Source organism: Pongo pygmaeus, chromosome 4 (genome assembly GCF_028885625.2).
Source record: "Pongo pygmaeus isolate AG05252 chromosome 4, NHGRI_mPonPyg2-v2.0_pri, whole genome shotgun sequence".
Lineage (NCBI taxonomy): Eukaryota > Metazoa > Chordata > Mammalia > Primates > Hominidae > Pongo > Pongo pygmaeus.
Genome location: NC_072377.2, coordinates 5,189,618 through 5,216,808, shown reverse-complemented (window position 1 = coordinate 5,216,808; position 27,191 = coordinate 5,189,618). Strand labels below are relative to the sequence as shown.

General features: G+C 40.4%; 1 protein-coding gene across 6 annotated transcripts in view; it reads right to left on the bottom strand.

Moving 5' to 3' along the window:
• Window positions 1-27,191, bottom strand: part of ADAMTS16 (ADAM metallopeptidase with thrombospondin type 1 motif 16) — a 174,912-nt gene that overhangs the window by 108,232 nt on the left and 39,489 nt on the right. For all 6 annotated transcript variants that reach the window (XR_010126359.1, XM_063664644.1, XM_063664645.1 and 3 more), the window contains exons 4-10: window positions 26,681-26,942; window positions 22,793-22,992; window positions 21,272-21,355; window positions 18,952-19,111; window positions 17,317-17,422; window positions 8,841-8,978; window positions 163-316 (exon numbers count right to left, since the gene is read on the bottom strand). Coding sequence is in view for 5 of the 6 variants with exons in the window: in XM_063664644.1 (XP_063520714.1) it covers window positions 163-316; window positions 8,841-8,978; window positions 17,317-17,422; window positions 18,952-19,111; window positions 21,272-21,355; window positions 22,793-22,992; window positions 26,681-26,942 (1,104 nt within the window). In the remaining variant the exon portion in view is untranslated. The remainder of the gene's footprint in view (window positions 1-162; window positions 317-8,840; window positions 8,979-17,316; window positions 17,423-18,951; window positions 19,112-21,271; window positions 21,356-22,792; window positions 22,993-26,680; window positions 26,943-27,191) is intronic.

The window sequence follows — 27,191 nt, the reverse complement described above, 5'->3', positions numbered from 1 at the left end:
CCAGTGAAACATGTGTTTCCTGTTATACAGGACCAGCCTTAACATACAGGATTTGACATTTGGTAGGTACCCAATAAATGCAGACTATATCAACATCAGTTACACTAAATAAAACAGTCTTATGAATCATGTTGCATTGAGCATGTGCCAATAATCACTTGCCTTTTTGAAGTTCAGCATGCAGAGCTTGGCTTTCTCTCCGAACTGCCACTTGCACTGTGTGTTTGCATCATATAATTCTCCTGGCAATTTCTCAGGATACTTATATTCCTTCACAGGCTTTGGCTGATCAGCAAGGCAGATAGCTTGAGCGGTGCTGAAACAAAGAGGAGATGAGCTACTAGTAACTGCCCATAGAGTAACCAAAGGACGTACAACTAATTATGCCTTTCTCCCCCATGCAATTTTACAACATATATTGTGTATACAAAGAGGAGAACTTTTTCTCTCCTGAGGTACAATATAATATTTATCTTAATTATATTTAAATACAGAGACTCCATTTTCTGAAATTATTTATTATACATTGTACCTGTTCCAGGGAGATGATTTGTACTTATTAAATTTCTCAAACTTATCATGAGGAAAAGTGCAACTGAATAATTACAACCAGTGTTCAATGTGAGAAGCTCTTATGATGGACATCTTTTATGCACACTTCTTGCCAGAATCAACCAAAAGATGGGCATTATAAAAATAAAACATAGTCTATTTCAGAGACTGGAATTTTCTTTGTTTCTTTGCTTTTGATTCTTTTTCCCCCTAGGCTAGGGGACACCTGTATATTATCTTTCAGATTGTAGAGGTTCTTCCCGGAACACTGGATTTCCACCAGCAATGCTCTATGCTCAGGATGATTTCTGATGACCCCCAAGTCAAGCAGAAAATTAACCTCACTAAAATCATTGGTAGATGGCTGAAGAACAAGTAATAATTTCTTTTTCCATAAACAGATTATCCTCTTCTCTGCCAGGATGTTCTTTGGTATAATTTATGCATTTGGGAAAGCGTATTTAAATATTTTTGTGTTTTCAAATAGCAACTAAGCCCCTCCTATAAATTTCAATAGGCCCTTCCCTAAGAAAACCAAAAAAACAAAAATCTATAATCACAATACAATGAGCAACGGCAGATCATTTTCCAAACTTGGCTCTGAGTGGTTGTCCACCTTGACTGGAAGATTTCTGGCTCATTTCTAGGACCCCCAGTCCCATGTTCCACTGCTTCAGAGCTCAGGACTCCGTGCATATAAAGCAACATATAGCCCAGATGGGTTCTCTGTGAATTATACCAGAGATTAGGGAAGAACTTATACCAATTCTCTACAATCTCTTTCAATAAATTGGAGCAGAGGGAATACTTCCTAAATTTTAAGATGAGGTCAGCATTATCCTAATACCGAAACCAGACAAACATAGTACAAGAAAAGAAAGCTTTTCTTATCTCTCATAAACATCGATACAAAAATTCTCAACAAAATGTTGGCAAATTGAATCCAACAATGCATGAGAAGAACTATACACTATGACCAAGTGGGATTAATCCTAGGTCTGCAAGTTCTGTTCAATATTCAAAAGTCAATTAATGTAATCTATTACATCAATAGGCTAAAGAAGAAAAACCACATGATCATATCAACAGATGAAGAAAAAAACCATTTGATAAAATTTAACACTCATTCATGATAAAAAAAAATCCCAGCAAACTAGGAATAGAGGAGAACTTCCATCTACAAAAAATATACAGTTAACATTATAATTAATGGCGAGAAACTTAAAGCTTTTCCACTAAAATCAGGAACAAGTAAGAATGACTCCTCTTACCACTCCTTTTCAACATTGTAATGGAAGTGCTACCTAGTGCAATAAAGCAAGAAAATTACATAAAAGGCACACAGACTGGAAAAGAATAAATAAAACTATCTTTGTTCATAAGATGACATGATTGTCTATGTAGAAATTTGAAAGAATCCACCAAGAAACTCCAGGAACTAATAAGTTATGGCAAAGTTGCAGGATAAAAGCTTAATATGCAAAAGTCAATTGCTTTTCTATATGCCAGTGACAACCAAACAGAATTTATTGAAAATTAAAAACATGTCATTTATATTAACAACCAAAAATGAAATAGATATAAATCTAGCAAAATATGTACAAAGCCTACATGAGAAAAATCTACAAAACTGATGAAAGAAATCAAAGAAAAAGTAAATAGGGAGATATTTCATGTCCATAGATCAGAAGACTCAATCTTGTCAGGAGATTAGTTCTTCCCATTTTAATCTACAGCTTCAATGCAATGTCAATCAAAACTAAAGAAAGTTATTTTGAGGATATAAACAAACTGATTATAAAGTTTATATGGAGAGGCAAAACACTTAAAATAACCAGAGCAATATTGAAGGAAGAGAACAAAGACTGACAATACCTAACTTCAAGACTTACTGTAAAGTTACAAAGAATGGACAAATAGATAAGTGGAACAGTACAGAAAGGCCAATAATCCACCCACATAAATATAGTCAACTGATCTTTGACAAAGGAGCAAGGGCAATGGAATGGAGAAAAGATAGCTTTTTAAACTGATCATACTGAAACAACTGGTCATCTACACGTAAAAAAATTAATCTGCCGGGCACGGTGGTTCACACCTGTAATCCCAGCATTTAGGGAGGCTGAGGAAGGTGGATCAGTTGAGGTCGGGAGTTCGAGACCAGCCTGGCCAACATGACGAATTCCTGTTTCTACTAAAAATACAAAAATATTAGCCAGGCATGGTGGTGTGCATCTGTAATCCCAGCTACTCAGGAGGCTGAGGCAGGAGAATCGCTTGAACCCGGAAGGCAGAGGTCACAGTGAGCCGAGATCATACCACTGCACTGCAGCCCAGACAACAGAGTGAGACTCCATTTCAAAAAATAAAATAAATACATAAATTTGAAAAATGAATCTAAATGCAGATCTTATACCCCATACAAAAAGTAACTCACAATGGATCATAGAGCTAAATATAAAATACACAACTACAGAACTCCCAGAAAATAACATAGGAGAAAATCTAGGTGACCTTGGATATGACAATGGCTTTTTTGATACAACATCAAAGGCACAATCAATGAATAAAATAATTGAGAAGCTGTACTTCATTAAGATAAAAAATGTCTGCTCTGTGAAATAAACGTCAAGAAAATGAGAAGACAAGACACAGTGGGAGAACATGTTTGTAAAAGACATAACCAATAAAGGACTGTTATACAAAACATATAAATAACACTTGCAATCCAAGAATAAGAAACAATAAGAATAACAAAAAGTGGACAAAAATCTGAACAGATACCTAATCAAAGAATAGATATAGATGGCAAATAAGCATATAAAAAGATCTCAACATCATATGTCATTAGGGAATTGCAAACTCAAACATCAGTGAGACACCACTACACACCTCTTAGAATAGTGAAAATCCAAAACACTGACAATGTCAAACACTGATGAGAATGTGGAGAAACAGGAACTCTCATTTACCTCCAGTGAGAATGCAAAATGGTCCAACCACCAAAAGTGTGGGTGCAGAAAGGAAAATCATTGCAACGATTTTATAAACAATCGACCACAATAACCACATGGATAAAATGAATGTTGACTTTTTTGCATGCCATATACAAAAATTAAGTGGTCTACATGTGATAAGCAAACAATAAAACTTGTAGCAGATCATGTGGAAGAACACCTTTGCAACTTCGGGACAAGTAGAGTTTTTTTTTTTTTTTTTTTTTTTTTTTTCCAGCAGTGTACAAAAGCACCAACCCTAAAGACATATCAATAATTTGGACTCCACTAAAAAAATAAAAATTTCTGTTTAGCAAAAGTCACCATTAAAAGTGTAAATAAAAAGTCACAGAGTCAGAGAAGATTTCATAATACATATATTCCAGAATGGACAAAATGTTTCTACTCAGAATGTATACAATACTCCCATCAAGACAGAAGAAAAAAAAACAGGGCCTATTTTTTTTTAAGTGCACAAAAGGTTTTAGCACTTTACTAAAAAGATTATTCAAGTGGCCATTAAACTTATAAAATGTATTCAATATTATTAATTAATACATTGATATGAAACTAGACACCCACCAGATACCTAAAATGAAAAGTGTCAACATCACCAAGTGTTAGGAAGGATTTGAAACCATTTTGAAAGTTTCACAAATGCTTCTGGGAGTGTAACTTCACACAGCCACTTAGGAAAGCTGATTAGTACTGTCTATTGCACCTGTGCATATATATGTATGACTCTGAAAATTCCATTCCTATGTACACTCAAGACATATATGCAAACCAAGAGAATATTCACAGCGCTGTTCCTTGTAATTGCCAAAAATTGGAAACTCAAATGTCCATCACCAACAGAATGAATGAATAAGTTTTAGTATATTTATATATTTAGTATATAAGTTATATGCAACATAACTAAGTAGACTAATGCTATATTTAGATGCAGCAACAAGGATGAATCTCATAACTGCACAATAGTGCATAACTCCTGATTCCAATATACAGTGTTCCATGTCAGGAAGGTGGTTATCTTTGGGGAAGAGAGGAAGCCCTTGGGGTGGGGAGAAGCAGCTTCTAAAGTCCTTACCACACTCTGTGTCTTGATCTGGGTAGAAGTTAGTTACACTACTGTGTTCATTGTGTAAAAATTCATTGAGCTGTATGCACTCTTATAATTTTGTACTTTTCTGTATATATTTCGTACCACAACAAAAATAATGTTAATGAACACATTAAGGAAGGTTAAAAGTATCATTACGACATTTCAAAATCCCTTTCCCACTCTAAGTGGTGAACCAAAAAATGTTAAAGAGCTTGAGAGATCTTTTAGTTATATCCCATCATTTTTCAGTTAAGAAGACTGAGGCCCTCAGAAAAGGTTATATTACCCACCAAAGTCAAGACCTTCCCAGACATGGGTGAACAAGACATGACCTGATTCCCTCGGTCCTTCTCTCCTCTGCAGGAAATTGCCTACCATCCAGTCTCAGAGTCACACTAGCATCGCAGAGACAACTGGCCATGACTTAAGATGAGCTTTGTATCACAGAGCAGGGTGTGAATCGAAATGTATTATTTCCATTATGTGCAAAAACATGCTTAATGGGCTCTCAGGTCAGATCTCATTTTCCCATCAACAGAAGTAGTATGGGGTATGGCGCCGCTTACACTCCAAGTTCCCTGAGATGATGGTCACCTTTCTCATGCTTTGATGTGTTCAGATTCATGTGGTCAGAGAGCTGGCATTTTCGCTGATCTGCAGGGCATGATTTAAATTTTTAAAAAGTAATTGAAGATGAGTTCCCGTTGTCATGAAATTTAAAATAATGAGCTAAAATTTCCTTAAGTCACAGGCCTCCTGGATGCAGACATGAGTAATGTGATGAGGTCTGTGTCGGTTAATGGAAAATGACACATGACTTTATTGACTAGGTTGATGAATTCACTCCAAAAAAGTATCAAGCCTTCATAACTCTACCAAGAATAGAGAAAAGTTGTGCTGAAAACTTCAGGCCAATTGAGTTCCCTTACATTTTTTCCACTATCAAATGCTGGACTACTAATGAGAACAGATTCATCTTAAAAGGTAGCCATTTATCCTTACTCATTGTTGGGATCATATCCAAAGAGCCACCTAATTGGTGGAGAATATAACAGTATTTTGATTACTTGGAAATCAGAAAGTCAGCAAACAATCAAACAAGACAGTCTCAGATTCATTAAGTCAGTGAAAAATCAAGATTTAACACACTGTAGAAGTGTCCAATTTGCAACTGGTTTTTGAGTAAAATTAATCTTAATAGTGAATTTAACAAGAGACTTTCTTGGAAAATTTCACCATTCAAGAAAACAAATTTGTACGCAAGTAAAACCTTACCTATTTATTTATACTCATGTGGTCGAAAGAAATTGGTATAGTCTCTGAAAATAAATGTTTATCATTGAAATGCTATAGAAGTGTTTTGCTGGATTCACACAAAAACACATCAGCACACTTCAACTTATAGTTCAAGTGTTCCAGTACCACAGAATGAAAATGGCTTTTAATTCCAGTATCTTACCAATCATTCTTAGGACTATATTATGTCTACAAGATGATATTCTATTTTCAACGTCCTCAAAATAATTATTCCCTGAGCATGTAATTATCGTCTTTCCATGAGTCTGCCTATATTTCTTGGCAGTTTCAAAACTTTTTTTGGACTTTCTTAACGCTGGTTCTCACTACACACCCAAACTATAATCCCCTGATTTTTTAAGTTGTCAGAGGATATTTCAAAATAGAAAAAGTGTTATTGTATCTTCCTCATAACCATTAAGATGAAAAAGAGGTTTAAAAAATTCTGAATCTAGAAAACTATAGAAAGGATCTGGAATATAGAAAACTCCAAATTTTCCTCGTTAATGCAAATAACAGCATGGTGAGCCTAAAGTGAATAATCTTCCTTGTTACCCAAAGTAGAATTTCTACATACACAGAGAGAGAAAAATGTGAACAGCTGCAAGAAACAGCTAAAAACAATGCTAAAAATCCCCAGCTTGACTCTGAGAATACCATGCAGGGAAAAACAAATGCTAAATGTACTCCTATGCATCATGTCAGTTGTACAATAGCTTTAACATTGTCTTTTTTGGTAATGAAATTTTTTAAAAAAAATGATCAAGTGTATATTCCCAGGATATGGGTTTATATTACCAAGATACACATATCGTCCAAACTATTGCCACTTATCCTGGGTGGCATAAACTATGAAACACAGTTGTTCCTTAATGTGTTAACATACCTTAGTCCTTAGAGTAGGAACACCAAAAAGGACGAAGCTAGAGGAACACAGCCCCTGGAGGCTGATGATCAAGATTCTGGCTGGGAAGATGGGAAGTCAGGATCCCTAGAGAATGAAGGAAGAGGCAGCCATCGGGGCAATCCAGCCCCAGGTAAGCCCTGGGGCAACAGACCACCAGAAAGTACACTGGAGTAAAACCAACAGAAGTACTGGTGTGATCCTCCTACTCAAATAGTGTCCTAGAAATAAGAAGACTTAATTTGCGCAACAGAAAAAAAGAGCTCTATTAATTAAATAAATGAATAAAAAAGGAACAAAGAAAACAAAAAAAAAGTAGGACACAAAGAAGTAAGGTCAGTGAAAGGAACCAGAGAGGCACTGAAGAGTCTACAGGATCTAACAGGATAGGGGAACTTTGTTCTTAGTTCTCAGTTTGGAATAACTAGTTCCTAGTTTTGACTGCAAAGACATGTACGTTACAAAGACTTGGAAGGCAGATAATCTGGTTTCCTAGCCTGGGGACTTCTTGGGTGCTGCCAAGAAGCTATTTTTTTCTTCCACCAAACCTGCTGGAATCTCCCTGGAGATTATTTCACTGGTGTATGCAATCTCCCTGGAGATTATTTCACTGGTGTATGCAAACGTCTAAACTCATCTTACTATATACATTAAATATGTGTAGTTTTTGTGTATTAATTTTAGCTCATTAAAGCTGTTACTTAAAAAAAAACCTTTGCTTTTGTTGGAAGTATTAGTATTTGCCCTACTTTTTAATAATAGAAATCAATTGCTTTCTTGTCAAATTTCAAACTTTCCTATCACAACTAGCTAGTTCCTTAGAATCTATACACTTGTGTCCTTCCCTCTGTTCTTCATTTTAAAATTTTTATTTGCTTTTTTAAATTTTTAAAAATTTTTATTTACTTTTCTGCAATAGGATTTGGGGTTCATCATGTGGCACAGATGGCTCTCTGTCACCTGAGCACATGGGTAGAGCACATTTCTCAATGCCCCTTGCACTTTTGGGCGGTCATATGAGTTCTTCCAGGAACACCACCCTTGTCCCGCACACCCTCCTGTGCTCTCTCTGTCCTCAGTCCCAGGATGGCTGCAGTGGGGAACTAGGTCCTGGAAGAGCAAAGGTCACAGGATGGAAGAAACCTGGGTCTCTGAACGACTGTGTGGAGCAGAGACATTCCAATCCACACTGGACTGTAATGTCAGAAATAAAGTTTTGGCTTAAGACTTAAACCAAACTTCAAACTCAAAGCCAAAGAGATTTAGGGAATAGTGTATAAACTAGCAGTTCTAAGAATGTTTCATAAAGTTCCTCATTTCTCTGAAATTTTAAAATCTACTAACTATTTTTCAAGGATCAAACCCTACTTCCCTAATGTTTTATCTCCTAAATACTGCTTAGAGAAAATTTCTAAAAATATTATTGAAGATTACAGAACATTAGAGCTAGGTTAAAGTTTATATACTCAAGTTGCTTTACCTAATGAGGAATGCATTTAGTAAAAAGAAAGAAAGAAAGGGAGAGAGAAAGGAAGAAAAAGAAAGAAAGAAAAAAAAAGGAAGGAAGGAAAAGAAAGAAAAAGTAAAGACAAAGAAGAAAAACCAAAAAAAGTTATGCTTTATTTTTGTGTGTACAGATGTGTACATGTACAATCTTTCTATTCACTTCCTGAAGATTCCTAATTATAGAAGTGAGAATTGTAAAACTTAAATGTTAGTGACAAATATTTTGGTTAAGTGTCTCCTGGCTCCCTTTTACTCTCGAGTCATTGATTCCGTTTGAATCAATGTCGGATTAAGCCAGCAGGCCTCCATGCTCTAAGGCGATTTTTAGCAAACTCTTCAGTCAACTGAATGTCTCAAGACACCTTTGAAGGGAACCATATCAAGAAGCACAGCCTGGGGCTGCTTGCACAGGATCTGGTTGACCAGGCAGTGAGCATCAAAGGCCCCGAAAGATCACAAGACCAGCTCAAAGAGTTCCTACCTTAGAAATTTGTGTAGATACTGGCGGCTGCAGGGTGACCAGGAGAAGACTCCATTGCGTCCTGCCAATGTAGGAGACATGATGTTGCCCTCAGACTTTTTGCACATGTTCCCTTCTCCATCATGAATCATGCCAAAGCTATGAGAGAGAGAGAGAGAGATGGTTCTTTCAGAACAAAAACAGTTTAAATTATCTGATACCCTCTAACAATTACAAGTCAAGACTGTGAGACTCCCTCACCCCTGTATGCTAGGCAGGCAAAAATAAAAGCCACAACAGCCAATTGGTTGAGAATATTCACATGTTCCAAGACAATTTCTGAAGAATGGACCATCCACTAAATTGCCTCAAAGGGTACACCAATATCAAAGAAGAGTAAATGTCCAGATGCCTGCGTTTTGAATGGGGTGGAGGGACTTGGGATCTTCTTGATTAGGCTACCACTGCTCTATGTTGCTTCTTTTTCTCCACACTCTTTTCTGCTCAGCAGGATCATTAGAGTTTCCATGGGTGTTCGTTAGAAATGTAGACGCCAGACTTCTACCCAGGAATTGTTGACTCGGAAAAGAGAGATCCAGGCGATTGAGCTGTCCAAACAAGCTCCCCAGGTGAGTTTGATGCTTACTGCAATGTGGGAACTACAAACAGCTACTGCAACTCATGGTGGGCTGACATTGTGTCTCTACCCCTACCTGGGGATGTTCCATCTCAAACTATTAGGCCTGTACTGCTGGAGGCTGTGATGGGCGGGCAGTGCTTGACCTGAATTTGTCTGTCTATTTGGAGAGAGTAGCTCCACAGAAACCCAACAGGTGACTATGGCTGCATGTATTTGTGGGTGTCGTTTGAAGAAGCACAGGTTACTTTCATGTGAAAACCACACCACTTTGGAGATCCACACCTGGCTCAGAATACAGGTACATCTCAAGCTACAGCAGCTATAGGAACCCTTAATGGGGGCCATCAGAGGTGTTGAGATCCTACAATGCCAATTAACACTCCCTTAATAACACCTGAGAAAATGGAGCCGTGCACCTGTGAGAATCACATTTTCCAGGGCTGCTACCTCCCTCATCAGCAAGTCTCTTCTTCTTCTTAACCTGTGAAAGCTGTAGGAGGGCCTTGAGTGCTCTCAAGGCTCATTTCAATGATCCCATTTTCAATTATCCCAGAAGAACACAACATAATTCCTTGGGAGCTCTTGTGGCTCTGAAGACCTCTCATTAAGGTAAATACATTCTTGCAGAGCTAAGCCACTATCGCCATTAATGTCTGGCACCCAGCCATTGTATGGATTCCCTGACCACAGGATCCCATGTGGTGAGATGCAGAGAAAAGGGGGAAGGCAAGAGAGAGGGAAAGCAAAGAAGGACATGGTGGTTTCTATTTATGTGGGACATTATGCCGCCAAGAATTCTATACAAAGTGGACAGAAGGCAGCTGGGACAGGAAGACACCAATGTAGGGGGAAGTCAGCTCCAAAAGGTGTCAAGAGAATCTGTACTTGTTGCCTAGGCTGAAGACAACTTTGTCTATTTAACTGCTTTGCTTAGAGCTATTTAGTAATATATTACTAGTAAATATAGTAATTAACATTTATAAGCACTCACCATTTTACAGCTATTATGGTAGGCTTGTAACCTATATTCTAATTTAAAACTCAACACAGCTCTATAAGGTAGCTTTAATATAAAGACAGCAAGACCGAGGACTGGAGAGAAACTACATCCGGGGTTACAGAGTCAAGGCTGAAACCTTGACACTTCGATGTCAGAGCCTAGCCAGGATTCATGGAATAGTGTAACCTGAACGTGACTGAAGGCTGTATCCAAGGAAATCTGGCGCGCAAGTACTGCTGAATTTCTGCAAAATTCTTGATCAGTACCAAGGGTGATGTAGATGTAGTCATTTTAGCCTCCACCCATTCTCTGAAGTTCTATTAAAGGCAATTAATCAAGGCCAGGGTAACCATACGGCAGAGGAAATGTGTCACGGCTGTGAAAGATTCAGGCTGAAATCCCAAATGGGAGGCTGCCTTAGGGAGAAAAGGAGGAACACGAAATACCCAACTACCCTCCCCTGGCTGGCCCTTGAGCTGCTAACGAAGAAGACACATTACGGTCCAGAAATTGCCCTTGATAAACTTGCTACCGTGTCTGCTATCTTTCTAAGGAATTCAAAGTCCACAATGTCCCAAGTCTGGGGAAATCTTGGTCTTCAACTTTTACATTTAAAGTATTTTCAATGATCTTTTTCTAGTATCAAGTCTCAAACTCTGATGCATCAACATCTGAGAGATACACAGCACAATGTAGCTACCCAAGCCTGCAGTGGTATAGTTCCAATTTTGTGGGTTGAGGATCTGGCATTTGGGTGTATTTGAATACATCCCCAGGTGATTCTGATGCCCACCAAAATCTCAGCACCACTATTTCACAATTTGTGTCTCCAATCAGTACAATGCCCACATTTGTAATGCAATGAATGTCAGCAGATCAGCATAAAAAAGTAGCACACAGTGATTATATTTGATACCACCATTAATAAAGTCACAGAAGAATGAATAGAACACATTTTGAAGATAAGGTTGCTATTTGGCAACCAAGAACTGTAACTACTATTAAAAATTATGCAGACCAGAGAACATATCTTGCTCCTGTGCACTGTAGTACTTTAAAATGGTTATCATCCCATTTGCTAAAATCATAAATATATTTTATCTTTTTCCCCCTTACTAGTCTATAAGTTTCTAAAAGACAGAGACTCCTCTTATCCATGCTCACAGCCCCACTGCCAGTGGACTTGACAGTACATAACAGGTTTCTATTCATGTTTGTTAAGTGAAGGAAGGACAACCTTTTCTGCTGTAACACTAACTCAAATACCCAGACAGAAGCCTAATTTCAGATTAAATTGAATTTGGGAATTATATTTCAACGTCATGCTTTTATTGTCTTCTACAATATTTTTTGAGTGATTCAATTACTCTTGGGAAGTATTTGTTTATTATTAAAGATATATTGAGAATGCTGAATAACCATCCAAGTGTTTGTAGAGGCTGTATCACTTATTTCAGGCTGTTCAGACAGTAGTGGTTAAGGACATGAGACATTCTTTAAAGGAACCATGGGCCAATGTTATCTGGATGGCAAAGTCTACCTTTGGCATAATGATGGCGACCACAGGTAGGACTGAGTTGCCCAGAGCCCTGACGCAGGCTTCATGCAGGCCTCTGGAGAAGCATACCTCACCCTCCATGAAAGGCAGAAGACTGAGCTGAAGACAGCAGTTGCAGGGAACTGAGGGAAATGGGCAGGGAAGAAAATGGGAGAGAGCATGGGCTGTGGAGGTGAAGGGACCTCAGTCTGGGTTTTGGCTCTGTCATTCACAAGCTGCTTGATATTGGGCAAATTACTTGACCCCCCCAGCCTCAGTTTCCTTATATATAAAATGGGATAGTAAAACCTTCCTCATGAACTGTACAGAATGCCTGGGACTGTGCACATCACAAAGGAAAATTCAAAACTTCTATTCCCTTCCAGGATCCAAATGTGGTCTTGGTCAAATCACATAACACCTAAGTGCCATTCATGGTGGGCATGTGTGTGTGCATGCATGTGTATGGGAAGGTCTGGCCAAATGTTAATGGATTTCAAATACTTGTTGGACACAGAAACAGACAAGAAATCCTAAGAGGAATGACAACAAATAAAATTGGTAAGAACTGATGCTCTGACCTACCACAGCTACCCAGAGAGTAGCCTGACAATCCCCAGTCCAGATGATGGTTAGAGGGGGTGGCTTTCTCCAATGTTCTTCAAGTCTTTAAAAATCACCATGTGCCTCCCTGATGCACTGGAAGAGGCCCAGACTGGTGACAGAGCACAGCCACAAATGGGGTGGAGGCACATGTCATCATCAAATACTGAAAAGGGCATCGCCAGTGACTGTGATTGAGCTGAATGGTATTTTCAAGCTAACTACTAGTGACACCAATAGTGACACCAATGCTGATTTTTTTTTTTTTTTTTGAGACAGAGTCTCTCTCTGTTGCCCAGGCTGGAGTGCGGTGGCATGATCTCGGCTCACTGCAACCTCTACTTCCTGAGTTCAAGTTCCACTTCCTGAGGTTACTCTGCCTCAGCCTCCTGAGTAGCTGGGATTACAGGAACCTGCCACCACACTCGGCTAATTTTTGTATTTTTAGTAGAGATGGGGTTTTGCCATCTTGGCCAGTCTGGTCTGGAACTCCTGACCTCATGATCCACCCACCTTGGCCTCCCAAAGTGCTGGGATTAACAGGAGTGAGCCACCACACCGAGCCCAATGCTGCTTCTTTTAATAAGACCTCCCTGATTGTCCCTGTGTGGTCTCCTGTAATACTGACAGCTCTCATTACTTGATATCTTGCATGGCATATCTATTTATTCTTTTCTCTTAAATTTTGGAAGGGCATAGATCACTAGTCTTTTTGTAGACTCCTACACAATGCCTTGCTCTCAGAATGCAAATTGTGCCCAATAACTGGGTCCATAAACTTGGGGAAATGCAAGAGACAGACTGATGAATAATGAATACTTTTGAACACAGTTAACATGTTTGTTTTATAGCACCTCAATGGTCTCAAATGATGATGCAATTTAGCTATTTAAGCCTATTTTATATAAGTGGAATGTACAGCTCAAATAACACAACCTAAATCACACTTGCATATATGAGCTATGGAGCATATAGTGCTCTATTGTTTTTGCAGATGGGAAACCTAGGTGAGAGCTGTTAACGGGACACTCCCTGGTCACTATCAGACTGTGGTAGCACTGTGTTGATCTGGAATCTGAGTCCCAGAGCCCTACCCATCAAATGACATGACTTCCCTTAGCAAATGGGAATTTTTCAGATGGATTCATGCACAGATGACATATTCTCCCAAATGCGCAGTTCAGCCCTTGGTGAATCTGTGCCAATGCTTCAGCACCTGCCTTAGCAAACCACATGTCCTGTGTCAAGTGATTTAACATAACCAGGAAACTCTCCTTGTACCACCAGCTTAATACAAATCCTGATTCAATCCCATGTACTACAGGAGAACACAGATCTCATTTCTGGTTCCAGTCTCTCCTCCTCTCTTTCCAACACAAATCCAAACACCTGTTCTTAGTAACTTCTATTTTTAGGTCGCATTCCCCAGCATAAACTACATGATATTTTGAGATTTTTTTAAAAAGTGGAATTTAGGAGGACAGACTGGATGGACACTAACTGAAATCTTTATTTGAGTTAAAGGTTAGAAACCTTTGGCTTGCAGGCATGGAGAAGTACTCCTCCATCCCAAATAATGTCCTCTGAATGTAAACAGAACTGAAAAAGTAAAATTTACCTTCGAAGCAGGATGTTTTACACGTTTTTTTTATAGTAAAAGTCATAATAAATTCATAATTGCTTTTTAATTCTTGAAGTACAGAACTAAAAAATTTGACTCTGCTTGGAGCTCATTGATAAAAGCAGACTGTTGATGTTCTGATGTTTGCTCCATGCATCAAACTTATCATTCCTTCTTCTAAAAATAAAACTCACTAAATAAATGAACTGAACAAATGTGTTTGTCTTCAGTTTAGTTCAACTAAGATACACGGAGTTTTATCATTGAGTCTTACACATCACAGCCTTTCTCATTTGAAGTGGTGGTCACAGCTAACAATTCGTTTGAAATGTTTACTCCTCACCTGTTGCTTGCTCACGCCCTGCGTCACTCATTCCCCGCTCCATTCATACACATTTGCTGAATATTCCACATAGTCTCCCCTAAGTCAGTGAAGGCAACAGAAGAAACTGTCCCGAGTGGTCTCCACGGTTTCAGCTGTATGTGAAATTGCTAGGCGAATTTTACAGAAAGTGCTCCACGAAGAGCAGATATTACTATTATCATTACCATTACTACTATTACTATTATTGCCACTCATTTTGGCATTTAGCACATGATAAATACACATATTTCCTATTTTCTCAACATGGTCAGAAGGTTTTTCGTCGACAAGCTCCAGGTTCTCTGTCTCAGAGAACTTGAAGAAGTCAGGTGTTCAAGAAAGATCTGATACTTTCTGGCAGTTAATCCTATATTAGCAATGGGACCCTCCTTCATCCACATGCAGGGCTTATTTTTATTTATTTTTTTATACAGGGTCCCATTCTGTCATCCAGGCTGGAGTACAGTGGTGCAATCTCAACTGACTGCAGCCTCGACTTCCTGGGCTCAGGCGATTCTCCCACCTCAGCCTCCCAAGTAGCTGGGATTACAGATGCACACCACCATGCCTGGCTAATTTTTTAAATTTATTGTAGAAATGGGGTCTTACTATGTTGCCCAGGCTGGTCTTGAACTTCTGGGCTCGAGTGATCCTCCCACTTCAGCCTTTCAAAGTTCTGGGTTTACAGGCATGAGCCACCATGCCCAACTGAGCTTCTTTCTTTATTCACATCTAGATTCTGACCTTCCAGAAAAAACATTTTTTTCTTGTTTGGAGAAAATCTTTTTCCAACTACACCCAATTTGAGTGAGGAAAGGAAATAGTAATAATTGACTTCTAAGAAAAATAAATGCCAACACTGATACTTGTTTGACACTGAAGATCAACTGAGGGCCTTGTGTCGGATGCCTCTAGTTTAACTTAGTTAAGTTCACCACCTGCAACGGCTGGCGCTGCCAATTCCCATATCTCAACCGCTTATCGAACGTTCACTGGCTCAGCCCTCAGTGACTTAAATATTTCTTGCCTTGATTGTTTAATTAAATTCAGGTATGGTTCAGAGGACAGCAGGAGCCTTATGTTGTTACAATAATGAGAGTTTTTGAAGTTTTAACTCTAGCAGACTATTAAAAATACAACTATGATTCAACTGAAAGCTTTATAAAGTGAAGGTGTAATTTTCTAAGCAATGAAATAGTCAATCATTACCTGCAGTGATGAAGGGATCAGTAATAAGATATGAAGCTTCGTTTTTCAGGTCATCAGTTCACACACAGCCAAAGCGTGCAGAACCTTCGTGGAATTCCATTAAACATAAGCACATGTGTATACACACGCAAACATACACGTACACGTATATGTGTGCACATACACACACACACTGCTTTGAACAAGTCTGAGGCCTCAGTCCATTTTCCAATAATGGATAAGTCAGCTTTGCAAAACCACAAATCACAAACACTTGCCTTGGTTTTCCCTTTGCCAATAAAATCAGGTTGAAATTTTTAAAAAACAAAAACTTATAATTCCTGGTTGTAAATTTTTTTAGGAGAAATTTCAAGTATTGTTTCAGCATAGCAGGAAAATATTTGCATTCCATCTGGTGGTTCTGGTGTTAATCAGCGTGATTGCAGGAAGTCCCCAGCTGCTTGGGCAGCAAATGAGCCCTTGAATTTTTTATTTAATAGATGGTACTTCAAGGTAAAGCAGCTCACAGAATTATTGGCCTCAGAAATTGTATTAAGAATAATAGTTTCCACAAATAATTGCTAGAAACTGTTCATTCTACAATTGTAAGCATTTCATGTAAGGTGAAAACACTAATGACCCACCGCCGATTGCTGAGACCACCAACCCAGGACTGGCCTCTGTGTTGAGCCCCCAGGCTCGTGGGGCTCCTGAGACTTTTATTTCCAAGCCATTAATGGTGCAGTCAGAGGTGGAATAAGGGAGGCAAATCAGTTCCTAGAGGCCTGCCCGATCTCTTATCAGTACCCACACTTCCAAACTCTTGTTTGGAGTACCAATGAAAAATAGCATCTCTATAAATTGTAAATAAATATATATATATATACAAGAACACCAACGCGAGGGTAACAGCAGGAAGCAAGGGGAGGGTTGACACTGTTCTTCATCATTTAGAGTCCCCTGTTAGCAGCTAACCATGGAATGAGATCAGCCTACCAGACCACGTTCAAAACACAGGACAGAGGAATAGGGACTGATACAGCTATCCTCAATCTTAGGCACAGGTGTGTACAGGAGTGTCGGAGAGAGACCCAGGGACATGGAAACTTGTGCGTTGCTGTGGCTTTAAAATGTGCACAGCCTGAGCAACATGGCGAAACCCCGTCTCTCCAAAAATTACAAAAATTAGCCAAGCATGGTGGTGTATGCCTGCAGTCCCATCTATTTGGGAGGTTGAGGTAGGAGGATTGCTTGAGCCCAGGAGGCAGACATTGCAGTGAGCTGAGGTCATGCCACTACACTCCAGCCTGATTGACAGAGTGAGCCTGTCTCAAAATAAGTAAATAAATAAAAATAAAATTTGCATGATGCGGGACATAGAAACAAAAGTCTTAAGTGACAGCATTTTATAACTGTCAATGGCATTCTCGTTGGATATATGTGAATTCCCTTCATGGACTTGACTTGATGAGTCAATATTTCTATGGAAATCATCCAGTAAGGAAAAAACTCGGGATGCCATCCTCCCATGGAGATGCACTTACTTGTGTCCAGACTCATGGGCAATGGTGAAGGCCAGTCCAAGGCCTGTATCTTCATTAATCGTGCAGCTGCGATATTTACTACACATTCCACTTATGGGTGCAAATCCTACAAAGGACAAAGATCAAAAGAACACATAGCGGTGTTGTAATAAAATAAAACATAGTATATTTATTTTCTGCCCCTTAGTGAAATTTAGTTCTTATGTTCATATGGGGAAATATGAAATGGGAAACACTTAGACAACCGTATAAAGGGCATTTGATAACATAGGGGAAGGGACTCCATTCCAGGGAGCGCAAGGACTCTCTGCATCGTGGAACACAATACATGGTTCCACGTAACGTTCCTGGTGCAGGCTCTAATTGGGGCAAAATAAAGCGGGGAATCTATTGCAGATGGAGGAAGGTCTTTGCCTTATTCTAAACACCTATGTTCCCAAAAGACCAAGTGAAAAAGTGCTGTAGAGAATGGGTGTGCTGGGAGGTCCCCAAGACCACCCCCAGCTTTAATGATTCACATCTGTCATAATGAGCATTTGTCACACTCACGGTTATTATTTAATATGGCAAAAGGATACAGGGCAAAATCAGCAAAGGGAAAACACATGGGCAGAAGTCAGGGGGAAACAGGCACACACGTCTAAGGGTCCTTGCCCTGCAGAGTCACACAGGATGTGCTTTCTTCCCCAGAAATGAGTCGTGACAATGAAGGTGAATGTTGTCCGCCATGGACACTCATTAGAAACTCAGTGTCCAGGGTTTTCTCTGGGATCTGGTCACATAGGCACCCACTGCCTAAAGTGTGCCAAAATTCCAGAACCTCAGAAGGAAACCACATTGTTTGTACACACAATTTAGGCACAATGAGCCACTCACTGGAGGTAGGGCAGTAGGAACCATCCTACAACCTGAGTTCTTGGAGTCCAGCCAAGAGCCAATTGGGTGAGCAGGCCTGTCTAAGGACAAGCAGCCAGGACACCACATTAACTTCTTTTTGCGCAATAAAACTAACCGCTGTTAAATTGGGGTTTATCTGGAAGTTTTTATAAATAAAAACCCTTCCTCCCTAGGAACTTGGGAAGAAATGGAGAGTTAGAAGAAATGTTCAGCAGAATCCTGGTCAGTAGCACAGTGTTTTACACAGACCATCTGGAAAAAATCACAAAGTGCTGCCTCTAAGTCACACCCAGCCCTGTAAATGTCTAAAACATTGCTAAGATTGAGATACAGAGAGAGAAGGGAAGAAAACAGGAAATATAATTTGGTCGTAGTATCTCCACAAATACTCATCAGTGTACTATTTCCACTATGTAATGAAAAAGCCTTCAATCTATCCACCCCATTCTCACAAACAGTAGGAGAAACAGAAAAAAATATGTATTTATTATGTTAGAAGACATAGGAACTCTGGAATGTGTGAGAGACATTTACTTGTTGAATAATCACTCTTGATGAATGCAAGCATACTTCTATGTTTGGCTAAAGTTTATACAGGGAAGTGAGTCTCTACACCTTCACTAAGCAGCTGCTACTGCTTATTAACAAGGAACAAGGGCAAAAATACTCAACACTCTGTGTCACGGCCAGGGGTGCACATTCCACACATGGTCCTCACACTCTGCTGGAGGTTCTCACCCAAAGTGTCACAGGGCTCATTCTTCCAGGAACATATATCCAGACCAGTCAGTAAGATGGCGTGGTCATGACGAGTCCCATCTTTCCCCATCAATCCAGACTGCCACTTGCAGAAGCTACTTAAGGTGTGATCTGCATGGTGACTTATCACCAGCCCTGGCTGTGCAAGAGACAAGGACCAAGGACCCCATGATAATGGAGAGAAAACATGTTATAATGCATTGTCATCACAGCAAACTATCATTGACCTGGATTTCAAATACATGGCTGGATCTGGATGGCATATAAGCTAATGCATGTGTTTTATGTATTCTATAAAACCTGTACAGATCCAGTGTACACACTTATGGACGTCTCTCCAGTTCCATACATAAACAATTGAAATGTATCTGGCCGATCCTGAATGCGTGTTCAATGACCCGAGAAAGATTACTTCCGTGCATGAATTTTTTGTATTCAAAAATCTTTGAAAAATACTTTTCAAAATTAAATAAAGCCACAGAATCATTTATACATGGCTTTGCACATACATATACAAAAACACATCTAGACAGTGATATGTTTATCTCATAACCAAGTTAAGCAAGTGGGATTTCCAATAAGTAAGTCTTTTAATACTTATTATTACAGTGTTAAATTAAATATCTTTTCTACAAAGGCAGTATATTTCTGAGAGGAGGTAGGTCAATTGGTAAAGCTTTATTTCTGGAAAATAAACTGCAATTAAAAGGAGACTTTGCAAGCCATGTTCAACCTCCTCTGTCTCCATCAAGTTCGGATAACCCAACAATGAAATAACAGAGTGTAGAACATTGGAACTCTTGGGAAAGGAAGAATTTGAGACAAAAGAACATGCATCAGACCAGGCTGCACCAAGTTATTTGAACCTTATTCACCGGCATGCTGTAGTTTCCTATGGCTGGTTGGACAGCACCAGGTTTAATTACATCAACTTCAGGACACTGGCTTGTTTAAAGCTTGCACTGTTAGAATGTCATATTGAAATTTTTTTCTTTCAGTCACGGAATATGTTTTCTCCTGAAATGTTTATTTTGCTTTTCCAGAAAGTCAAATATACCCAAGCTAAATGCTACACATGAACACGGGGGCATGCCTTGTGTTCTTTAGCAGGTGATTTCCAGGAAAACTGCATTAATTAAAGTTAACACAGGTGTACGATCAAACGATAACCTAGCTTATTCTTTGCAGCTTGGATGAATTCCAAGGTGAAAATGTTTTAATACCAGGAATAATTAACCTGTCACTTGAGAAGCCCGGCATGTTCAGCAACCCCCTCCCCAACTGCGCTCTCACACAAAAGACAATGAGGTTGTATCTTCCCTGACTAGTCAGACTAGAAATAGCCCTTTCCACGCATGCCCCCACCCTGCACAGAAAAATAACAACATCCCAGAACTTTAACATCGAAGCCATCTTAGATCTTATGAATGATCTCAGGTTTCATCTAAAAAATTCTTTGTTTTATAAATAAGACAACTGTGGCTAAAAGGAGACTCTGAAAATGTCAGCAAGGGTGGAGCTGAGGCTGGGCACTTGGCTCCTGTCCAGCACCCACTCTCCTTTGCCCAGTCAATGATTAGCTTGGGGAAAAATGGAAGTGAGAGACTTTTGTGCCTAAAATGCCTCCCCAATACTTATGCCACGAGGTGTTCATGTCCATCCTTTCTGTGAAGGGACCATCTCTATGCATTTACGGGGTTCCCAAATGAAGGCAAAGGATCTTTAACCCACTGCTACCAAGACCCAGCATAATCTGGGTTTTTGCATGCAGTGAGGGAAATGCACTTGAGAGTCCATAGAAATCTCAATAAAAATAAAAAATCTCAGACTGTAGATGGTGAAGGTTAAGAGCTGGGAGATAACTGAATAAAGCAACGCAGGGCCACACAGTAAAATGTAACTTCAAGACCACAAAACATTTATACTCTTCTAGCAAGAAGCAGAACGGGCTCATTCCCACTGGCATCCTGAAAGCTCCTGATGGCTAAGATATATTTTGTGCTGTGTATTCCTAGTGTGTGTCCCACCTATATGCTGAAGGCAGCTTTTATAGGCCATTTTCTTACAGGCCAATTAAAGGATAATTTCTTACCACTTTTGCACAAAAAACCCCACAAAAAATCCAAAAAACGTTTAAAAGGATTGAAAAGACACTCATTTGCAGTAGACACAAAATATTAAATACATTTTGCCCTCAAGAGAGAAGAACCCATAGAACAATTATATTAAAGAAAAAAGCATTATTTTGCATTTATTTTTCTAGGAATAAAAAGAGTAGATAGTTTCAAAGATAAACTACCTGTTCATCTTCTAGAAGAATCAGACCTACAATTGCAATGTTGATGTTTCCTCCTATTGTTCCATCTTTGAATAAAGCAGATACCTGAAAAAGACAGGAAATCCGTGTCAGCCCCATAAATGGCATTTTCCCCCCTACTTAGTAGTGGGCCTAGAATCCAATGCCCTTGTTCTTCCGTGACATAGCACTGTTAATTTTCTTGTATTTCTAGGCAGACAGATATATTAATCATATCACTGTAAAAAGCCGAAGCTTCAGGTGGGAGTGGGGTCCACCTCTTACTGTCAAACACCTATGAAAGGATCAGAAGGCTGTGGGTTGGTAAGGGTTCCCCTTAGAATATAAAGAGGATTTTTAAGCTAATCATGATGATGACAGAAGCCAATCACTTCTCAAGCTCTCCTGACAAGGAATTCCATAAGTGCAAGAGAAACTCTTGCACTTATGGGATTCCAAGAAGATACAAGAAAGAGAAAGAAAAAATCGTGGTAATGAGATGATGAGAGAAAGACACAAATATTAGATGTGATGGATCATGGAAGTGGAAATGAATGATCAGAGTGGCATCTGGGGTGGTGAGCAGGAACAGCACGACCACCATGGAATGCAACCTGAAGTGATTTGGCACTGAGCTGCGGAAATATTGGAAAAGCTCTACAGAAGAGAGGTAAACACTTCCACACATCAGAGCAGCTGGCTGACGACAAAAGGGCAATGCTTGCTTTGACCCCGTGCGGTGGGAAGGTGGCTCTATTTCACCGCCTCCTCAGCTTCCTGGGAGACCAGAAACCGAGTGGTTCAGTCTACCAAAAATGACACTAGCCATAGTAATCACATGACATCATGGGAAGACGGGCACATTCAGGGGTACTCTGTTTATTGAGGCAGAAGAATGCAAAGGCATGCTTTTAAAATACTGTCATTAAAACTATTCTTAAAAACACACTTTGGCAACCCAAGATTTTGTCTTCTGTTATTTAGATTTCACTTACATGAAATGAGGCTTAGTATACCTCTCATCACTCTTCAGTGATTAATACAGCTGCCAATTTGAGACACAAACACATTTTACCCGAGGTGATATTCTAAAAGGTTGCACTTTTCCCGTTTTTATAGATAAAATAATTTATATTTAGCATTTGAACATTAATATTTCTAAAAACTTGGGCATTTCTATAGAGCCATCTAAAATCACACATCTAATGCTGACAATCAGATTTAAGTGGCTCAGCATCCCCTTAGAGATTTCCAGTAAATAGACACCAGTAAGCCCAAAACATCTCACAGGCTTACAGAAGCTTATAGAGAGGGTCAAATGATTTTTCCTACTGAATCAGTCTATGAAGTTCTGAAAATGGCTCTTTTCATTGGAACGTAGAAAACTAAATGAGTTATCACTAGCAAAATATTTCTTATATATGAAACATCAATCCACAGGTAATAAGTAAAATGGAAACACACACACACACACCCTATGAAGTGCAATGACACGGGTGGCCTCAACTGGAAGGATGGTCCTACCATGTTGAGTATCGTGAGCACGTAGGTGGTGATATTTTCATGGCCATGGTTTTGCATCATCTTTTTGTCGACCACCACCAAGGTCTCCACGTTCAGTTCTTCATTTCTATGGGACCTCAGAAGAGAGCGCTTATGCCGTAAGCAAGACTTATACTCGTCTGGCAAGATGAAGAGGTCTTCCTTGGGAGGCTGGGGCATGTCTATGGAGGGACACATGGAGGGCAAATGAAAGCACAAGTCACACACAAAATCAGGGCTGTAACTTGTTATAGAGAAATTTGATCTCAAAAATGAACACTCATGATAAAAACCACATAACTTTTAAAACCTTGTGATGCAGAAGCTTGTATTAAAGTAGCACATTAAATTTAAGTAAAATTCATGTAGTCTAGGCGTCATGGAAATCATGGCTGTATTTCCCTTTACATAATTTCATCCTAATTTAAAACAGCAAGAGAGGGCACTCTTTGGCTATAACTCCTAGCATCTGGTAGCAAAAGGGTTCAGAGACTTTGAGCGTAGGGATTTGTAGAACAGATTCCTCTGCAAAGACAAAGCAATGGAACAAACAATTACAAGAACACGAGCTGGCTGGCTTGCATTGTTTTCCTACTTGAAGACTCTTAACGACTTGACAATGTTTAAAGTTGATTTCAATGTCTGGACACATAACTAGCTTGTCTACACTGTTTCCAACGGATTATAAAATGCTTGAGGCAGCTCCACTTCACTGAAGAGCTTAATTTCCTAGAAAGTACCATAAATATTTACGTTTTTGATTAGAAGACAAAGCATACACTTTCCTCTTGAAGTAATCCCTTTAAAAATATTTTTGGCATGTATAATTGTTAGGTTAACACTACATTGAAAACAATTAGGTTTAGTGGATGCCTCAGAAAACGTGGTTAGAATTGTTTCATGTGAAAGTGGACTTCAAAAAGCCCAGATATTTAGGTGGCATGCACACGAAATCTATGCAGACTGCATTCACGGAGCATACTGTAAGCAGATGCTATTTTGTTTGACTGGTACATCCAACACATTTCATTTTCCTTTGCTAACATACTTCCAAAATTAAATAAAGCTTTTGGAGAATAATAATGATACCAGCTAATGTTTATTGAGCACTCATCATTTGCCATTATATTTATGCATAATATTTATGCAATGCCCACAGGTGTGAGCTCCACCTTAGGAGATGTCTCTGTGTAACTCGTGCAGTCTGTACCCCAGCCCGAGCACGGGGTTCTAAGGATGAGGTCACGAAGGTAGAGGAGAGGAACATTACTTGCTCACACCCCTTCCTTCGAAAGTGTTGGAAATAGCTTTCAGACTTGGACAGGGTGGTCCTAGAGCTCTTGTTCTTAATTACCACTGGTGGAAAAATGTCTTTAGGATGAAAACCACATGTTAGCACAGGGCCCAGCAGCTACAGGCCCTCAGTATTGGGGGCAGGGGTCAGAAACTCCATGGGGTGGTGATCTCATGGGCCTCGGCTCTGAAAACCCCTCAGCAAATGACTGCCCCTCAATATGGAGCTTGCAACATTGTCCCCAGAACACACAGGCCCCAGATGCACACCCACCATCACCTGAAGGGCAGCAGGTCCGCTGATCAGCCTGAGGTCCAACGTCACTATTGGTTTTCAGCAAATCAACCTGCCTCTGTTTGCCCTTTTCCACCCAAAAATGCCTAAGTGAACACAGAAAAGCCTCCCATTTTCTGAACTGGAGACTCTAATAGGAAAGAATCATTGTAAGTGTGAGTTCCACCAAGATAGAAGAGCAGGACTGCCCTGAGTTCAAGGGAAAGTCCAAAAGCCTCAGGGACAACATGGAAATATCAATGCACAGATGGCACACGGATCTGAGGATGTGTCCGTGCACGGGTGACACAAGGCCTTGCAGTACATCCATGCATCAGTGACACAGTGCCCTGGGGGTGCATCTGTGCATAGGTGACATGGGGCCCTGGGGGTGCAGTGCATCCATGCACAGGTGACACGAGGACCTGGGGGTGCATCCATGAGCAGGTGACACAGGGCCCTGAGGATGCACGCTCCAGTAGGAAGCAGCACTGTTGATTCTGCTCACTTTTCCGGGGCCTGGGCTGGTCACATGGCCCCCAGCCACTCGAGGCCTAGGAGTGTAGTACTGTCACCTGCATAGCCCAGGGGGGACAGAAATATTTGGCAAACAGCAGGATGTCAATCACCAATGTCCTCCACCTACAAGAGGCAGTTTGTTGAGATTTCTTTCGCTAGTTTTATTAAGAAACCATGGGAACTTTTTTCCACTTTTCAAATACAAAATGTGTTATAGTTTAATATCCTTTTTCAAATAACTGCCTTTCACTTACCACCACTATTACAATTCTGAAATGTCTCTCAAGGCAACATACACTACACACACACGCACACTCACATGCCTATGCACACATGCACAGATGTGGGCACCACACTGAGGGTCATCTCTACTGCCTTGCACACAGAGCTATGCCTTAGCTGTGCCACCAGTCTGAGTGATGGCGACCACCTTCAGAGAGGAATGAAAGGATCGCAGTCCTCTCACAATGGTCTGCATTGCTTGATGTTTTCAAGGTCCACTGTGGCATCTGCTTAAGAGCTTGGTGTGTGGTCTGTCAAAGCGGTTAAGATGGCCCTGCTATCTCTCCTGCTGAGATGCAGGTGTGTGGGCCACTTCATCTCCCTGGTACATGGAATTTGTCCTGCTCTGACCACATCCACGCTGTGAGCCCTGGCAGCAGAGTCCTGACTCTGACCTTGTGGAAGCCTCCGCCAGGCATCTGGGTCCTGACCTTCCGGTCAAGGCAGCCTCGGGCAGCTGATGCTGATATGCACGCCCTTTTCAAACACTCACCCAACCTCAGGATTCCCAACTCTCTCAGCCTCCTGCTCACCTCCGTTTGTTCTCAGCATGGTTCTTCCTGCTACCTCCCCTGCACCTGAGCCCACTAAGTTCGTCTGGGTGTGAGGTTTTCAAGTCATCTGAATGCAGCACATGACTTTCAGGGGTAGGATGAAATGGGTTCAGAGGATACAAAGGCAGTGATGGTTTAACAAGCACTGATTCTGTTGTTGTAGGTGCCAAGAGATTTTTGTTCATTTACTCATTCAACGAGATTCACTAAGTACTTGCAACAGGCCTGCCTCTATTCAGGGTGCTGGGTAAAGCAGTCATAGAAACCAACCACGCAGGAAACAATGGGCTGGGGGAGAGGGGGCTGTTCAGAGGCTCCTGGGGAAGGTTCACCCAGTGATGTTTGAGGAGAGAGCTCAAGGAAGTGAGGGACATTCCAGAAAGCACCCAACTTCAATTCTTGAATTTCTGAGAGGTTTCTACATAAAATGTAAGTAATAAACCATTTCCTAAATGTTCATTACAAAAAAACACTTTGATAAAGCCTCGGTGATAAATTGTAGGTATACTATGTCACACTGAGTCTGCTCTTTTGATGTGGTAATGTGTATAAGTATGCATATAGATGAATTACCTCAGCAGGAAAACTATGTGGGCTTGAAGAAATCTAAACCTCAAAAACATAGAATGACTGAGTAGTGATGCCAGGGTTCTTTTGAAGATGTCTGGTATATTCCGCCCTTCTGCACACTGTGTCATTTAATCTGCCCAGGAAAGAGTTCTTAGAAAAACATCATTTACCATTATCCATCCATCTGCCATGGAGAGATGTCCCGTGCTGAACTTACAGATAAGGGACTCTCTCTGGAATCATTGCTTCAGTTTAGCAATGACAGTCAACAGATTTCACCTTGTGGGCAGACATGCTTTGAAGAAAATGTACAAGGTTCCATCAGCTTACATAAATGTCAGAATCACTAAAAACACGCAAAGATTCGCCCTTACATACATTTCTTGCGTCTTCCACAGAAATGCTGCTTTTGTGGCAGTCCCAGGTGAAGGTCGCTGCTGTGCAGGGGTTGATGCGCCAGCTCCCACGTCCTGGAGGTCACCAGGACCTCACTGGCCCCAGGAGCATGGGGCTCTGTGGATCTCTTGTACAGTACGTGGGATGGCGAGCTACCCTGGGCAGCTCTGCCGAGTTTCCATGAGAGGTGTGAAGGAAGTGGCTTTAGGAAGTAATCTGCCTCTTCTGTTCGTATCATGCCTGACTGGAAAAAATAAAAGGAAAGAAAGAAAACACAATTAGACTTTCTGGTTGAAGCCAGGACCGATTCTCCAAGTACTGCATTTGTTATTATTCTCTTGGAAGCATGCTGTTCCCTCCAGTGAGAGCGAATATTGGAAAGGTTCAAAAGCCCCGGCTGAGAATTAGCAATGGGAAAGGCCTCCACACACAGTCTGAGCTCTCTGGCTCTGCATACCTGGAGAAAGGCTGGCGTGGAGCTGCTCCAGGACTG